Source organism: Lepidochelys olivacea (assembly GCF_965140295.1).
Source record: "Lepidochelys olivacea isolate rLepOli2 genome assembly, chromosome: 12".
In the NCBI taxonomy this organism is placed as follows: domain Eukaryota; kingdom Metazoa; phylum Chordata; order Testudines; family Cheloniidae; genus Lepidochelys; species Lepidochelys olivacea.
The window spans coordinates 23,507,135-23,526,227 of record NC_140422.1 but is presented as its reverse complement, the minus strand read 5'-3'; the positions used below and the strand labels follow the sequence as shown (position 1 = coordinate 23,526,227).

General features: G+C 40.3%; 1 protein-coding gene and 1 long non-coding RNA gene across 3 annotated transcripts in view; one reads left to right on the top strand and one right to left on the bottom strand.

The window, feature by feature from the left end:
- Nucleotides 1-19,093, bottom strand: part of LOC311528959 — a 240,234-nt gene that overhangs the window by 92,464 nt on the left and 128,677 nt on the right. For both annotated transcript variants that reach the window (XR_014713738.1, XR_014713739.1), the window contains exon 3: nt 404-539. This is a non-coding gene — a long non-coding RNA (uncharacterized lncRNA). The remainder of the gene's footprint in view (nt 1-403; nt 540-19,093) is intronic.
- Nucleotides 1-19,093, top strand: part of LOC311528956 (uncharacterized protein) — a 193,868-nt gene that overhangs the window by 152,841 nt on the left and 21,934 nt on the right. Inside the window, exon 4 of the mRNA XM_084644498.1 lies at nt 16,563-16,657. Within this exon, the coding sequence (XP_084500624.1) occupies nt 16,563-16,657 (95 nt within the window). The remainder of the gene's footprint in view (nt 1-16,562; nt 16,658-19,093) is intronic.

Below are 19,093 nucleotides of genomic sequence, written 5' to 3'. Positions count from 1 at the left end.
GTGTAGATTATAAAAACATATTACATAATTTTTCATATTCTGTAACTTACAAATAAACAAAATTGTATGCACTGTTTGCTCTTAAGGAATGATTTGCACACTAATTTCATCTTCAAATTCAGTTTTCAAGCAATTTTTCTGGATTATCCTCCCATAACAGCCAGGGAGCAATGCTAGATAAAGCATCAGATAGAGAAACTGCTGCTCTGGCAAAGGAATGACCAGATAGGCATGAAAAGTATTCATATAATCACAGTGATCATGGATTTGTGCCTAGACTGGGATGCACTTTTCATTTGCAAGCAGGCAACTAGCTGTGTGTGTGCAAAAGAAGAAGGCATTTCCATACGTATTTGGATACTGACAATCAAACCCTGGTTATGCAACCTTTTTCCCTACCTACCTGAGTCAAATTCCTTTACTGTGCCAGGTGGCAGTGAGTGGTTGGAGAGTCAGACCACGGGATCGTTCAAGGGGATGTTTCCAGAACTGCTGAGTATGTGTCTATGGAAGGAGTTCCGGCAACGGACAGAGGTTTCCTGTTAAACAGAAAGAAGAGAGTAAAAAATGGTGATGTGCCTCTCTCCCTGAATTTAACAAGAAGATCCATTCTCAGTGGGCTAACAGTATTATAATCACTATATACATCATGTTGTACATCACATGGCACTGGCATAGATATTACATCTCCCTAGCCTTTCAACCTGTCTGCCTTGGATCAAGCCCCCAGCCTTTAAGAGCTCCTGTGGCTGCACGTTCTTTGGCAATGACTGAACCAGTTTTGACAAACCCTAGGGCCGGGTCTACACCACCACTTACTTTGGTGGAGTGTAGAATAAGCCACCTCCCTGAGTGACATAACTTACACCGACGTAAGAGCCAATGTGGACAGCGCTATGTTGGTAGGAGAACTTCTGCCACCATCATAGCTTCACCAGACACGCTACAGTGGTGCAGCTGCACTAATGTAGCACCTCTAGTGTAGACTAGCCCTGATTTGTTAGGTCTCACATGTCCCTGGATGACAGGGAGGATCTCTATCCCTATTTTACTAAGGCATTTGCTCAATGTCGCACAGCAAATCAGGGGCAGAAACAGAACCCAGGAGTCCTCATTCCCAAGCCTCCTGCGCTAACCATTAGACCGCACTCCTCTTTTCTTGAAAAGTTTTCACAGCCAAATAGGAGCATTTTTTTGTTATCAAGGATGTTGGTTGGCACCTGATTTTGTATATAATTTGGCTGTACAGCAAGGGCCAGTCACACAATATCCAAGTTATTTCTCTGCTTTCAGAATAGGGCAGCAAACTGTACTACCCCAGGCATGTAACTGTGGGCAAATATAAACTTTTTATAATAACTATTAATTCATGCCAGACTTGATTCCAACTCACAGTATTAAACAAAGAAGAAAGACAACTCTGCTCCCATATATTTCATTGTGTATGGCTTGTTCTATTGGTGAGCAGCATACGGCATTGTAGGGATCTACTGATATAATTTTGAAATCGATTAGACAGCACTTTCTATTTTTGTATCTTGAAAAAAATGCTTAGTACAGGTGGGAATTGTCACAAATATAACACATGGGGCGAAACTGTGACTGACTGGGCAAGGAGATTGGGAATGGCAGCTGGGGAGGAAAGAGTGGAAGCCAGTAGGTGTGGGAGGACTGAGATCGGAGGAGGAGCTGGAAGGGGAGGAGCTTGGGACTGAGAACCTGTGGGGGAGAGGAAGGAGGGGAGGAAGCAGGGAGACAGATCTGATGAGGATCTGGGAGATAGGGGAAGAACTGGGACTGGCTGAACACAGAAATTGGGATCAGGAGTCAGGGGGTTGATACTGAGTTTGGATGAGGAGTCTGGGAGAGAGACTGGGAACCAGTGTGGGAATAGGAAATGGAGGGTGGGGGTGAATGAAAGCAAGGGTGGGAGATTGACAGAGATTGGATAAGGAGCCGGATGGGGGAACTGTGACTGGCTGGGTAAAGAGATGGGGGACAAAGAGCTAGGAGGAAGGAATTAGGAATGGCTGGGTAAAGAGACTGGGACTGGGATGAGAAGTCTGAGGAACGGATATGGGGACTGACTAGGTGAGCGGAATTGGACTGAGATGAGGCGCAAGGGGTGGAAAAGAGAGATGACCAGGACAGGAATAGGTTGGAGGTCATGTTTATCCATATACCAGTAATATCAGTTACTCCATTAGCTCAAGTGGCAGAGGTCTGTGCTAATGATCTAAAGGTTGCAACCCTGCTGGTGAACCACATGGATGTCACTATGATCCCATATGATAGAATTTCTGTTTTTCATTTTGCTTTTTTAATAACCTACAAAATTACACCCAAAAACCCAACATTAAAATAATATCATTAAAGTTTCAAAGTCAAGCATGCAAAAATTAGGAAATGCCAGAATTAAAGTTGCCTGTGCAACCTTAATTTGGCCCCTTTGTGCATATGCATTATGGTACAGCCTTTAATTATGTACTATTTCTGTCTCATACAGTGCACAGGATGGATCTACTCTGGGGCTGAATCAGGATTGAGTAGTGTAGAAGAGTGCTGTCTGTAGGACTCCTGTCCCATTTGTTGCAAAAGTGGGAAGGTGTGTTGTGAATGAGGCAAGGGAATGCAGAAAGATAAAGGATGGACTCAGAATTAAGGCAGTTGAATGCTGCCCTGGAAAATATGATTCTATCCTTGCCTCTTCCACAGAGTTCCTATGTGATGCCAAGCAAGTCACTTAAACCCAGCTTGGCATAGATGGTCACTAACAGTTTATTCTTCATTTTTGGGGTACCTGACTTAAAACTCAGGTGCTGACGACTTGCAGCTGCAGCTGACATCATTAGGAGCTGTGCTTTAATATATAGAGTATTATGTGATGCCAAGTACTCTGAAAAATCAGGTCTTCAGTGTTTCAGATGGGCACCCAAAATTAGTGGATGGTTTGGATCTTAGTTTCTCTGTGCCTCAGCACCCCAAAAGCAAAATGGGGGCAGTGCCAAACTCTCATCTCACAGGGATGTTGCAAAAATAAATTCATTCACATTTATAAACCTCTCAGCTGCTGTAGAGATGTGTGTCATAGAAACACCAATGGGGAAATTAATAATTCTGTCTTCAGAGCACAGTTTGACTAGTGTGCAGTAAATAAGGCCTAGAACCATACATTGAATAATGAGGATAAGACAAAATGAGGATACTGCTCATTAAGTAAGCACTGTCCATCCTGTGCCCTGAATGAGGGCCCTGTGGAAAAATAGTATGTGATCTTGTAACTAAAGACTGTCATAATGCTTACACACAAGGAATGCTGAATTAAGAGTTGCACAGAGAACCTTAATTCTGGCATTTCCTAGCTCTTAAGAGCTTGATTTTGCAACTTTAATAATGTTAATTCAATGCAGTTTTATGTAACATTATATATATATACTACTGAAAGCCAAAATGCCCTTTCTACTCACCTGCCACAGTCTGGATGTGCCTAAGTAACTGGAAAATATTTTTATACAGCTAAATGAAGTCCCTCAAGTATTTTGGACGAGGAATTTGTGCACTCCCAGGCTGGTGAGTGTTGTCTGCATTAATCAGTGCACTGACCCTTGATCTCAAACAATGCAACTACTGTCAGGCACACACCTTGCTTGATTAAATTGCTTGTGAATACTTAATAAAAGCTAATAGGCTATCTATCACTCAGTGAAAAGTCAATCTGTTTTCATTTGTGTCTGTTTGCATTTACCATTAGTCCTGATCCTAAAGTTGATCTATATTTTTATAAGGTTGCCCATCGCTTTCCATGAAAATTAAACACACACAAAAAGAAGTTAACACAGTCTTTGCGTATGCAAAATTCCCAATGAGTTCAGTAGAAGTTTTGCTTGTGCCAGGAGGATGGCAGGATTGGGCTTTAAATGTTGATTATTAACAGGGTCTTAATTTTTAGATTGGTCTGAAACAATCATGCTGATTCTCTAAAACCCAAGATTTATCTGCTTTGCACAATCGAACATTTGAATGACCTCCTGCAAGCATAGATTTTGTCAACAAACTATTCCCTATGTTTGCAGGAGTTTTACTGATACATTTCATCTAGACAGATGTGAAAAGCAGATAATGAGTTGGACATTGTGGTGTTATTATCAATGCATCATTGTTTTTAATTGATTAATCAGATAAGGAGGACTAGGGGTGGTTTTATAATAAATGGTAATTTTCTTCCTCTCTCACATGCATATGTTGTAGGAAGCAATAGACCACAGAAAATGGCTACCCCCTTTGATTTTACTGCAGATCTGGCCACAGGAAATGTTGCACTTTTGGATCAAGCAGGATAAACAGCAGGAGCTTCCTCTTTTTGTGAAATCATCTTTCAGCAGCACCCCTCCCCAGGAAAATAGGTTTTCCACTTTACATAATGTTGCAGCAGCAGTGGTAAGAAGTGGTTTGTTCCTAAGTTTTTCTGGGTAGGTTATGAACTTTACGGCTCTGACCACAGATCAGTTATTTATCATAACAGGAAAGATGAGACCTAAGATATTTCCTAACCTTCTTTGCAGATCACAGAGGAGCAAGCCAACAAACATTAACGCCTCATATTAAACTGACAATGAGTCCTCAGAAATATTTACTCTGCTTTTTGAATATTTGGTTAAATACAACTGTAATTTTAAAAAACATCTAGCAGCAAATCTGTAAGCACAGTTTCCTTCAGTTTCCTATCAGCCCAAAGCAATGAAATACTATCAGTATACTCACTCAAAGATAAGAATGCATGCAGGGGGAAGAAAAAAAGTTTGTTATAAGAGACAAAGAACTAAATTAGTTATTTGCAAATGTGAGATTTTTCACTAAAATGATCCTGGCACCATGCATTTAATGTAGCATGCATATTTCACAGTCTATCCTTACATTAAATAAAAATTCTACACACAAAACTCTCTTTTGAAATGTCCCTGGGTGCAAAGTAACTTTTCTTACCCAATGCAAAATTTCCCTCAATACTGGGAGTTTGGAAACACTGCACTCCAGTGATAGATTTAGTATATTTTTAAGACACAGGAGACAATGAATAACTGCATTAAAGTGTGATCCTAATTTGCAAGGCTATATGACTAAATGCCCATTATTTAGATTGCTCAAGTTACTGTACCACATACCTAAAGTGCAGAGTATTACATACATATGGCCAGATTGCAGCATTTAACCACAGGCCCGCACTGTGCTGGTGCAGAGCTGCACATCCCAGGGGAGGCGTGACAATAGCCACTGGAGTCAGTGTCACATAACAGGGTTACTAACCTCTGTGCCCCTTAGGTGATGAGGCCAGTAAATGAAGTGCAATCTCTTACCAGCACTCCTGTATGTCAGATGTTTAATACTGGAGGGATTGTGCCTCAGGAGCCTAAATCCTTTCCCCTGCTGCCCATCTGGCAGGGCGAGTGCTCAGTTTGCCTGCTGTTTCAATATGGTTGTTTCCTACATGGCTGCACCCAGGATGAAAGATGGCAAAGCCTGGCCTGCTGGTCACTGCAAAGTTAATAGGAGAGGGAGGCTCAGTGTTGCAAGCCTTCGGGACCCATGAAGTTACCCTAAAGTATGTGAAGGAAGAACCTTGACATCTGTCTTCAACTAAATGGGGAATCTATTCAGCGGGCACAAGTGAGGCAAAAGTAGGGTGATAGGATAAAAACTGTAAAAAAAACAGGACGGGGGAGGGAGGGGATAATAGGCGCCTATATAAGAAAAAGTCCTCCAAAAAAGGGACTGTCCCTTTAAAAATGGGGCATCTGGTCACCCTAGGCAAAGGTCACTGGTGTCATTTACAGAAGGGCCTGATCTCAAGGCCACTGAAGTCAATGGAGTCTTTCCATTGACTTCAATGACCTTTGGATCCAACCCCAAGTGAGCTGCTTCTGGGTTCACTCTGAGATTAGCTGGGAGTTTTTGAGTTCACATTAATCTGAATCCCAAGCAAAGGCCAATAGGTATGAACCTCAAACCCACACAAAACAAGCCTGCCAGTTTGAACGTAATGAAACTTGTGCAAAACAAAAATTGGGCGAAGCACAGCCCTAGAGCCGGGTGTAAACCAAGCAATGGCATTGGCATGGCTCTGTACATTAACCTATACGCAGGTTCCTACTGCTATATTTTTTGCTCTATCATGGACTTTGTGCCCTATCCAGGATGGACTTCCCAGCCATTTATTCACTGGGAACATCATCAAGAATAGCGTATGCAATTAGCACTAGATGGGAATCTTTGACTAGACTCCCAACAGATCCAGCAATGCATACCAAATAAGTTCAACATTTGCAGATAAAGAAATGGGCACATTATCAGTCTACTAATAAACTTTGTGCCTCATTCCTTCAGCCAAAGCAAGTCATGCAGGCTGTGTCTTTCTTGCTGTGTTTAGAAATCCATCCGTAATTTTTTTTTAAAGAAGCAACTAAATTTAAATTTACTTATTACTGAGCCTAAATTTTCCCTGCACCAAAGTGTCTGATTTATTTCTAAGCACCTGAAAGCCATCCAGATTAGTTTTTTAAAAGGGAATATATCTTTCCCCATTAACATCTCTCCTTAACTGAGACCCCTCTTTGTAGGGAGCAATGTACCTATAGTATGTGCAGCATTGGCAAAGGAAAGGTAAACTTGTCATTTGAAAAGAATGCGCAATTAAACCTCCAGAGCTGTGGCTAAATTGAAGCAAAAGAGGTGGCGGATGGGGCTTGCCTGGATGCCCCAGGCACTGCTGATGTTCTAAAATATAGCAGCAATCTGCACAGGGAGTTTGGCTATTTCAACAAGGAGTCTCATTTTTGTGCGGTTGCTCTTGTGGAAACTCACCCCACTCTCCTCAGCTTGATTATGCCTCTGTACATACAACATTAATGAATCACAGCTGACATCTCTGGGGCTCTGCCTCTTTGGAGGTATTTGTCTCACCCCCTAAGCTGCCTGGTCAAAGGAAAAAATGAGGATTTAAAGGGCTCCAACACACACGGATATTGCGAGGCATCATTAGTTAATGTGTGTAACTGAAGATAACTATAATCTAAGTAGTGTTATTGTTATCATTTATGTCATTGTCACTTTTTTGGGGGGTGGGGAGTGTTTTGCTTTTGAGCAGTGCTGAGATGCCACAGTGCTCAGAGGCATAAAGAGGGAGAAAATAAATACACAGCAGGATATAATAAATAAGTCATCCTAGGGATTCCTTCCTTTGGGCTTCCTAACGCCTCCTGTCTACACTGTGTGTCTGTCTTGCTTGGGTTACATTCTGCAGGCCAGAAACTTTCTGTATTTTGTATCTTATACTGTGGCAGGTACATTATTGATGAATATTCATTATATGTGTTTACACTGCTCAGGGCAGCAAAGTCTTCGGGCTTTTCTACACTCACAGCGGTGCAGCTGTGCTGCTGTAGCGCATCAGTGAAGCTGACGGGCAGGCTTCTCCCATTGGCGTAGGTAATCCACTTCCCCCAGAAGCTCCCCGTTGACAGCGCTGCCTATACCAGGCGTTAGGTCAGTGTATCTACGTCACTCAGGAGCATGGATTTCCCGCACCCCTGAGCGATGGAATTCCTGGTGTCAACCAACCTTCATGTGTGTTTGAAAAACACTTGAGCTCATGAGTGCCCCTAAGTCATTTTTGAAAATGGAATTTTAGGCTCCTAAGTCACTTGGTTGCTTTTGAAAATTTGACCTTTAAAGTAATGTAGGTGGCTACTGCAATCTAAATAATAATAAAGACAAAAATTAAAGCACTACATAGACCCCACATACTCTGGCCACTAAGAATGCAAGCATTCGACCACACAGTGCTTTCTTTGATATTACCAATGAACTGCTGAGTTCATGTAAACAAATACTGAGGGGTTAGACTTACGAGATTCTTCTAGTGCTCTAGATTTAGGGACTCAAACACAGCAGATAGGAATCTAAGGGCATATTGAAACAATGAGACTCATTTGTTGTTTTAAACAATCAGAAATCTGATAACATTCAAATAGGCCCAATCTGCAGGAGTGCAGAGGCCCCTTGCTCTCAGTGTGTTTAGGTAGGTTCTTATATTGGTGCCCAGTATCATAATATCCAAGTGGCTGGGGGCTCCACTCCAGTCTGACCAGTCCTGAGCACGATGATTGTGCAGGAGATGGAGTGAATCAATAGGTATCAGAGTGGTAGCCATGTTAGTCTGTCTCCACAAAAACAACGAGGAGTCTGGTGGCACCTTAAAGACTGACAGATTTATTTGGGCATAAGCTTTCGTGGGTAAGAAAACCACTTCTTCAGATGCATGGAGTGAACATTACAGATACAGGCATAAATATATATTGGTACATGAAGAGAATGGAGTTACCTTACAAGTGGAGAACTGATGTTGAAGGCCAATTTAGTCAGGGTGGATGTAGTCCATTCCCAATAATTGTAGGTGTAGGCTGACCTCTCCTCCAGTACCTTTTCCTTAGAGAGGGGAGTCTTTGGCCCAGTGGGTCCCCAACCTTCCTGACAACTCCAGTACCGAGTAGATTAGGAGGACACTGACCTCAATCATGGTTTTCCTATCAGTAGGATTGGGTGAAATATTTGGGTTGAAACTATTTTTTTATGATGGTGATGATTAAAAATGTAGATTTAGGTTGACTGAAACATTTTGCAAATCCATGTTGATTTCACTGAATTATTTCAGTTTAAAATAAACTAAAAAAATTGTGAAAAAAAATCAAAATGGTTCAATTTGACATTTTTTAACTGAAATCGTTCAATTTTTCAGTTCAAAACAACTTTTTCTTTCAAAACTTCCTTCAATTTTATCTTAAACGGTTAAAAAAAGCATGAAACTGAAACAGAGCATTTTGTTTCAGGCTCACACAAAACATATCGTTTGACCCCCAACGATGGGGTGTTTTTTTTATTTTCCAGAACTGCCACGGAACTAAAAGATTGGTTATTCACATGGCTCCGTCAGTCAGCTCGGGAGAGCTTGCCCCCTAAATATGGACACTGGGGGACTCTACCTCCTCTTGACATCCTTCCCCCCACTCCCCTCTGTTATGTGCTGTGTCTACACTATGAGCTAGCTAGGGGTGTGCTAGCTCCCCTGCTTGGGTACACATAGTCATGGAGCCAGTGTAGCATAGTAGCAGCAGCAGAGGAATAGCTGGGCCATTCCAGGTACAGACCCACCAGTTTCAGGCACGTTTGTACTCGGCATGGCTCAGCCACGCCTCTGCTGCTGCTACCTGTGTTACCACGGCTATTATGCTCGCACAGGCTTTAGGAGATCTAATGTGATATGTGGACACGAGCAGGGGAATCTCAGAGCATCGACAGCCTTACATGCTGGGGGCAGGGCGGGAGGGACAATGGTGGTGGTGGTGATGATGATGATGGTGGGAGAGGAGGACCAGTCTCTGTGGGATTCGCTCCAGGTTCTATGAGCACAGAGGCAGGGCTGGGCTGGAGAGCTGTGGTTGGGCTGTGCGTCCAGACAGCAGTGGAGTCAGGAGATGTCTTAAACCTGTATAATATTATTGTGATTACCAGCACTAAAATACATCCCATTTTTGTCTCCTAATAGCTGTGAAAAAAAATCAAGCTATTTTATGATTATTAGGCCCCCAGGAGTTCACGCTGCAAATCACTGACAAGTCCCTGTCATGGAGTACAGATGATTTTTTTGTCCAGCGGTTGAGTTTGGCTGACACTTTTATTATGCTCCTGAGCCAAACAATCAACAGTGTTTTGAGGCCAGATAACTCTCCAGTTGTGCATATATATGTGCTTTACGGTACATCTGTAAACAATAGTGAAAGCCTTCACAGGAAATTAGATTTGCTGATTTCAGCTTTGAGACAGCTGGGCAAATTAACTTTATGATTTAGTACTAATCTTTACCTGACAAATTCTTCATTTCTACATTCAAAATGCAGTTAGGGCTTGATCCAATGCCTATTGAAATCAGTGGACAAGTTCCCATTGATTTCAGTAGACTTTGGATCAGACCCTTAAAACAGTTACTCTAAATTCAAACTTGATTTAAGTGGGTAAAACTTGAGTACCTTTATTGCTATTTAAATGAAGTCTGAATCTGGTCCATTATGAATAGAAACTGTTGGAACTGTTAAATAGGCTTAAATCATTTGTCACAAACTCATCTCTGTTCATAAATCAATTGCAAATTTCTCTAATTTAGGCATTATTTTCTCTAATTTAGGCATTATTCAAATTTATTCAGATTATTTGTGAATTTCTTCAGCAAATAATTCTTGCTCTGTAGATTTCTCATAAAGAATTCACTGAAAATATTCTACAGTTATCAGTCATGCTGTGGTGATGATTAACCTCAGTCATGAGGAGTTGTTTCTGTTGCCTCATTGGATGATTTATTTTAGAGTAGCAGCCGTGTTAGTCTGTATCTGTAAAAAGAAAAGGAGTACTTGTGGCACCTTAGAGACTAACAAATTTATTAGAGTATAAGCTTCCATGAGCTACAGCTCACTTCATCGGATGCATTCAGGGGAAAATATAGTGGGGAGATTTTATGTACACGATGTTCTCCGTGTACATAAAATCTCCCCACTATATTTTCCCCTGAATGCATCCGATGAAGTGAGCTGTAGCTCACGAAAGCTTATGCTGGATGATTTATGTAACTAAAGAAAATTCACAATCTCAGATTCAAAATTCACACTATCATTGGTTACTTACATGACTTGAAATTTGCTTTCTGGCAATAATCAAACATTCAACCATGTTTTTCCATGAGTAGCCATGCCAAAAAAAACCCTAATTCACTAGAATATTGATGGAACGTAAATACAAAAAAGGCATGAACATTGTCAACAGGAAATTTGTTTTAAAATAAAAACAAATATTGTGAACATTTTTAAATGCAGTGTTCACCCAGCATATAAAGCTGTATAGGGAATCCAATAGAGAGGATTCTTTGTTTCTCAGTTTTTAGGAGTGTTATCTCCATTTGAATTCTCGTCTGCATATTTTAACTCAAATGACCTCTGAGGTATGGCCAGGTAACTTCTCTGAGGTATGCAAGCTGCCGAGATTTGTTGCATCATGCACAGGCCTTTTTCTTTTCCTTTTATGGTTTTTAGTTTCCATTTTAACTCCAGCCTTGTGGATAAAAAAAGCTGTGTAAATAATGAAAGTTTGTTCTCATTAGAAGTTATCTTTTCTATCTTTCCTTATGCAAATAAATCTCCCATTGACAGCACATGAATAGGCATTGTAGAATTGGGCCCTTATAATAACATTAACATAATACTTAACCCTGATCTACACACAAACTTTCATTAAGTTAATTAAATCAGCGCAAACCCCTAGTGGACACACTTAGTTCAGTTTGAGTGACTTATTCAAATGGTTTACCTTTAACCTGTACCTGACTGATTTAAGCTAAACCCAAATAAGCCTGCTTTAAACCTAAATAAGAGAATTCACACAACTGTTTGCACCAGTTTAACTAAATCAGTTTAATAATACACTTTAAGTTAAACAGGTGGAACTTTGCATGTAAACAGTCCTTTTTACAGCTCATTTCACTTTCAAAGCACTGTTCAAATGTAAAAGTTGTTTATATGTATCTTAACATCACACAACCCCTGCATTTTACTCCTAGGGGGAGCTCCCTGATCCTGATTGGTTCATTTGGGCATTACCTCACTACAAACAAACAAATAAGTAACACAGCCTTTAGTGACTTGCCCAGTGCCACAGGCGGCTTCTCCTGGAATTAGCACTCGGGTTCCTGGTTCCAGGCCTGTGATCAGACCACCTCTCTCCCCAAAATATTATATCCAGAAAAGGAGTCAACAGGTGAATAGATAAGTGCTGGTATGATTCTGGTTTGCATAGGGTAATTTAGTGTTGCTGTTATTGTGGGGCAGTCCATTAATTAAATCATTGTATTGAAGGTTTTAAACAGTGTATTGATTAATGTAGATTTTAAATTGGGTAAAGATCCTCGAGCCTGGGAGAGGTGCAAAACAAATCAAAATATAGAAATAATCCAAATGGCCCCAAACTTGGAAAGTCCAGGTTCAAGATCCAATTCCAAATACTAACTTTGCAACTAATAGCTTATCTACACATGGAGTTATTCAGGAACAGCTATTCCTGAATAACTCCATTTGTGGACACTTTTATTGCATAAGAGTGCCTCGTTCCTATTTATCTTAACCCTGTGGGTTCCAAAATAACAGCAGCCACACATGGCATTATTCAGGACTAGCTGTTCCTATATGGCTCCAGGTGTAGTCAAGCCTTCAGACTCACCTCTAACGGAGACTTACTTCCACAGACCAGAGTAAAAGAACATTAAAGAGAACAAAAGCTGGACACAACAAAGAAAGGAACAACAAAATGCTGCACACTGGAATGGATGTCACAGTTTTTATGCAGTGGCATATTTTTCCAGTTTGAGTACTGCATTCTAATACTAATGTAACCAATACAGAGTTCAATAAACATGTTCATCCTCTTGGATCTCCAGAATATTCCAAAATACTACTACTGTACTACGTGCTTCTTCAGCATGACTTGCTGTTCTGCTCTTTCTTTGTACATTGAGATGAGCCACAACAAACATACATAGCCACTTCCCTCTCTACGTAAATCTTTATGGAGTAGTCAAAACTGTAGAAAAATCAATGCTGAGAGAAAAAACCATTCTGTGTGCTGCCCTTTTAAGAAGCAGATGGAATGTTGGATCTTGAAAGCCCCAGAGCATTTGGGAAGTGACCTTAAGAAACCTATGGCAGCAGTCTGAGCTATCTGTTGTGAAGATAGATGCAAAATAAAATAAAATACCAGATTAAACGTTCCATTGAGCACCTGAATCATAAAAACAAATATGGAAATTGAACAGGAAAGTGAACATCTACATTCTATTATTAAAGAATTGAAAACCAAAGGTGTACTGAGGAAGTGAAAACAGTAGAGCACAAGGGGGCTGGAACTATTTGTATAGTGGGGGTGCTGAGAGCCATTGAACCAAACTGTAAATCCTGTATACAATGGAAACCACTTCAAGTCAGGGAGTGCGGCAGCTCCCTTAGTTCCAGCACCTATGGCGAAGGGAGAAGAAAGAGAAAACTTGATAAATTTTGAAAGCATTCGCTAGGGTACTTACTCATTGCTAAACAGGACTTGCAGTGGAGCAGGTGTTACTTGCACAGTTGTCAAAATATAATGTGGATTTTAACAAGTAATTAATTAATAGTGTTTCTAATGGAGCTACTGCATTCTTATCAGGTAATAATGCAAAGGTGCTATTCTGCACTCATCCCACTATGTTGAGTCAGTGGGTGCTCAGTCAGCTGCTGCTGACATGATCACAGGGAAGGCTGCTTCTAGAAATATTATTTTTAGTGCAGCAGGAGGAAGGAAAGAAGGCTTGTAGCCAGTAAAAGAGCTATGATGGATTGATTTAGGCTTATAATAAAGCAACCTGTAAATGTTGTTTAAAGCTGAAAGGAAAAAACAAAGGATTTAGAAATGGTGGGAAAAGGAAGAAGGAAATTACTGTTGTTTTCTAGGTGTGCTTAGTAATACTTCATGTGTTCTAATGTAGCTAATGTGTAACCCAAGGTGTAGACGAAGGGAAAAATTATTTTCATCCCATCAATGAAATTGCATCATAGTCTTGAAAACACACCAGAATTCCTTCCCAAGAAACATGCACAGGGATTTATTAATTCTCTTCCAGGCTCAGATTATGCTTATGTTCACATGGATCAAACTGGCAGGAACATAATTTCTCATATTGGAGAACACAAGAGAGCTGTAAAATTGGGATTTGTATGGAAAATTCAGCTGGGGAAGAACATGTGAAAATGTGCATATCAACGATCCCTATGACAACTGGAAAGAAAGCTGGATATTAGAAGCAAGCAAAGAAACCAGAGCACATAATGCGTCATCCTGAAAACTTCAGCATCACATGGTGCAGCATGGTTAAAAGATTCTTTGGGCTGCTCTGATTCTGTAAAAGTTAGTGCATCCCGCACTACTTGGGCACATGAGAAAGGGGATGTGCTCATGCTATATGGCTAGAATGTCTGCTGAAAATCTCTTAAAATATTCAATCCCATTTCCCCCCACCACCCCGACTCCACCCTTGGCCAGCACCTGGCCCCAAATGCCTTTTCCTTTCATGTTCTTTTAGTCTCACTTTTCTTTCTGGTCCTTCACTGGGTACTTATCTTGCCATACCATCAACATACCATGGCATGCAAGCCACAGGAAAGTGCAGAGCCAGAAAACACATTTACTGAGACCTTTCTGGCATATGCAGGTATGCAAGTTATTTCAGACAGGAGCTGAGATACTGCTGCTGGGCTGTGCAGTGAATCAGTATTTGATTTCCCTTACTTCAGTTCTCTTAGGCTAGGGTCAGCCAAAGTACAACCTGCAGCTGCTGTCCTCTTTGATTATTGATGGGGATGATGATTAATATTTTTATATAGCAAAGTAGCTATGCAAGATATTCTACACAAATATAAGAAGACAGGAACCTGAAGCTTTTTACACAGTCCAAGTAAGACACAACACAGTGAACAAAAACATGCAATTGAAGGCTTAATATTGTAAGTTGTATATACATCTTGCTAGCTGGGCAAACTTTGGCTGTTTCTGTGTTAGGCTGTGTGAAAACTACGATTGCATCCTCTGGGCCTTTTCACCAAGCTAAAGTGTCAATGTAATATCAGACACATCCTCTGTCATGAGAACTTAACCCGTCCTTGTAGGTGCATGGACTCGACAGGTTCATTGGACTCCCCTAAACAAGGCTAGCCAAACAAAGCTCCAGCAGGCTAATTAGTGGAAAGTTTTAATTAAGATTAACAGCTTTACTTAAATGCATAGAAAAAACACCATATAGTGTTATGCAGCCATCTACTGCCCTGTGTCATAGCTCCGGAACTATTAAGAGCTTGAGTCTCTACAGCCTGACCTAAAAGACTAAGTCACCTAACTAGGAGCTGTGGAAGAGTCAGTCTCAGTAGCTCGGGCACGGAGCAGGACGTAATATACTGACTAGCAGGTTAAACCCTCAGGAGAAGAAAGCAGAGAACCCCTCTCTCTACTCACTCCCAACCCAGCTGGCCAGCATCAGGAAAGGACTCCGATGTAGCACCCAAGAAAGCACTCAGGAAAGCAGGCCAGCTTCAAAGTATGCCCATGCACCACAACCCCATTGTCTGCCCACTAGGGACCCCAGTCAGAGCCTCAGCCATGCTACAGGGCATATTCAAGGGCAAGAGCTGCTCTCTTCTAATGAAGCACAAAATGCGCCCAACATGCCTTCCCATGCCCATCCTGGACCGTCTTGCTGTGCCTAGGCAGGATGGCCTAGATCACATACATTTCCAGCACTACTTTGCTCTTACACATGACTTTCAACAGTAAAGGAGGATCTGGGCTAAGTACACTGAAACATCGCTATTATATTTAAAAAAATCCTGCTGTGTTTATAGCATGCCACTGCATACTACACTCTCGATCCATCTACTACATCTACATTCTTATACCATCCCCATCCCCTTTACATCCTAGCGCGTACAAGTGTACTTAACAAGTGAAGATATCCACCAGTTTGTAACTAGTCTACTCCCCCCCATTTCTGGCTAAGCAGAATTCAGATTTGAATCAGCTGCTGTTCTGTATTTAGTATCGCTCATTCCACTCTCTGAGCTGCTAGGGCATCACATGAATAAGTCAAAACTGTCTGAGAACTTTCACATGGTTATTGCTAGCTACTTTCTTGGTATCACGTCTGTCTCATTGCCTCTGTCTGCCTCATCATGACATTGTGTCTGAAACAAAATGGTGAATAAAAATCTCTCTGTCACTCCTTGAATAAACAGCAACAGTTAATTGGCGATTATTTATCTTGCTCATTAGTTTTCATGTAAATCAATTGCAATGCACTTTGAGTAAGTGTGGATTGAAATAAGGGATGAAATGAAAAAAAAAGTCCTCTCTGTAGTGCTCTACCTAGTTGTTCAAATACATTTGTTTGAGAGGCAGCATGAGCTGGTGGATTGATTTGGAAGCCTGGAACTCCTGAGCTCTAATCTGTCGTACCGTTTAATTGCTGTGTGGCAAGTCACCGAGGCTCACTTTTTCAAAAGTGTCTGCTAATTTTGTATGCACAGATTGAAGACACACAGGCCCTGATTTTCAGAGGTGCTGAGAATTTATAGCTCCAGCTGGAAATGGATGGCACCTCTGAAAATGAAGCCCAAAATTTCTCAAGTTGGGAACCCAAAAATGGAGGCATGCAAAGTCAATGGTCACTACTGAAAAAATTTGCCCTTAATCTCTCTGGTTCAGTTCATCTGTCTGTAAAATGAGAATGATTATAATGTGTATTTATATACAAAACTGAAATTCTTTGGGCTTTGGAGCCGACCTTACGCTAGCCAGAGCTGAGAGTAGGAACTGTTGAGACAGCATGCTCACTTAAGTATCAGGACACACAACCTTGTATTGTTCAACAGTAATCACTTTGGTTGATTTAGGAATTTCATTGCTGGTCTTCATGGTGGCTGACTACAGACAAATCAGGAGACTGGAGAACTGCAGAAGAATGCAACAAATACAAGGACATACTGAGGTATGTGTCATGCCCCAGGGGAAAAAACAAACAGGAGAAAGGAAATATAAATGGCCATAATTAATTTTGCATGTTCAAAGTCCTTCAAAACAAGCAACACTTATCATCAGTGGCCTCAAACACTACTGAAAAAAATCTATTTGGAATTGATTATCAAAAGGGTCATAGATGTATTACTATAGCTTAGAAATCATTTCTAGATTATCACAGATGATAGGGATCAGACAGAGATGAACAACTACTGCACTCAAATGTTACAAAAGAATGGGTAGAACTTTGGCATTTTGAAGAGTTGTCAAACAAGTTATGTCAAAATATTCAGTTCTGGAAATGATGTTTCAGCAAAATTCTTCCCTTACAGCAAGAGCCTTAGAGTCAGCTATATTTATTGGAAAGGGTGCAAAGTAGATGCCTCCTGGTATGCTAGCAAAGAAAGGGCACTGAATAATGAGCTGGCATGGAGAGACACATTTTTAATTCCATGATCTTTATTGGCTGGCTGGAGGCCCAAAATTTTTTGCAAATCATGATTTTTCCTAGGGGAATATCTCTGTCTGGCTAGTTTGTTTGTTTGTATGTACATTTGGTAACTAGGTCATAAGCTTTATAGCACTGCCTGTCTCTAAACTGTTACTTGGCTCTGATTTTGCAGCCATGGTATTGAGACTTTTTTGCAATATTGTTAATAATAGAAATGTACTTTGTTTTAGTTTAAACTAATTATAGACTTGTCAAATGCAGTATTTCATGTGTATGGGTAAAAGTTAACTGTAAAATCTAACGGTTAAATTCTGCCCTCAGTTACCATGATTTCACTGGAGTTTCTTGAGGTTAAATGAGGTCAGAATTTGTCCCTAGTACTGTTTTAGCCACGTAGTTAAGCAAAAATATCTGTTAGTTGATGTCATACTATAGTAGCATGAATTTATTTATGAAATTATACAGCCTTTTGTAATTACACTGCTATCTCCCGACCTGAATATTTCCAAGCCTTAAATGAGACTTTTTCTGCAAGTAAAACAAATTCAAAGTTGCAAAATGTGCATCACCTAATATCTGAAATTGAGCTATTTGAATGCTGCAAAAACCAGTGTCTGAATGTTTTTGCAAATTCTGAACAGTTCTCAGTTTGCTCAGGTTCAAGCCCCTTATATTTGCTATCTGAAAACACGTGCACAAAAGAGTCTTTTCAGGTATTTTGAGGGAATAGCTATTCTTTGCACCTATAGCAGCATTGACTTGCTAACAAGTTTGTTTGTACAGCCAGCTAAAGTAGTCTCTATTTATCATCGGTCAGTCAACATTGTCCTGTTGAAATTGTTTCTTACGCAATCAGGGAGCAGAAATGACACCATGAAATTTAGGTGACAAATACTTAATAGGAAAAATGAACTGTTCACCAACAATCTACAGGCTGATGACTATCCATCTGGTCTTTTTGGAGAATATTTACAAACAACAATTACATCTGCAGAAATCAGGATTGGTTTTTAAAATGACAAACAGAAAAAAGGGCTAAATTTGTTACATAAGTTATTTGCAGTTAAAAATGTAGTAGAGCCATCCATATGAAGTTTTAAGTATAATTTCCAGCACTCAAACTGGGAAAGAAAAAAGAGGTGGTAAAGGAAGCAGGAGTGCCATACAGGGAACAAAAGTGTTCACCTCAAATATATACTGGAAAAAGAAAAGACAATAACAACAACATTAGTATCAACAACAAGGAAGCCCCTATGAGTGCTGTGTCATCATCACCATTGCTTTAGATTATCAGTGTATATTTGTGATCATTATTTTGTTCAGCTTCCAAATTGAACTTCCACTCATCAGATTGTCATTTTTCATCTTCTTGAGACTGAAATTTGGCTGAGGAAAGATAGTGGGTGAGGGTTTTTATTGTTTTTGGTTTCGGGGGGTTGTTTGCATTTGATAGAGAGATTATTATTTTTTTAAAATTGATTCGGTCGTTTCAAATTGGACAAGATAAAGCACTGGGAGTATGTTAAAAAGAACAGTGCTGATAGTATGTATATTAAACCATTTTAAATGCAAAGCCTTGTAACACTACTTTGGACACATCATAGGTTAAAAGAGTTCAAATTATGTGCATTAGTGTGAGGTTTGTGGAGTATTAGCTCAATTTTAATGCTCACGTGAGTAGCTTTATGCACGTAAGCAGGTTCATCAAGTTCAGTGGTACGTGTGTGCTTTCTGGATTGTGGCCTTAATTTTTTAACATTCATTTTGTAATCCATATAATTTACCAGACACAAAGATGAAAAGAATACATAATATACAGTTATATCTATATTTCCTGCTGTGCTTCTTTGAAACTAACGCAATTACAGAGCTATTTTGATGAAGACACTTTTGCTGACTCCTTCACATAAGAGAAGTTACTGGCGGGCTCTTATCTCCTTAATCACGAGAGTGTTC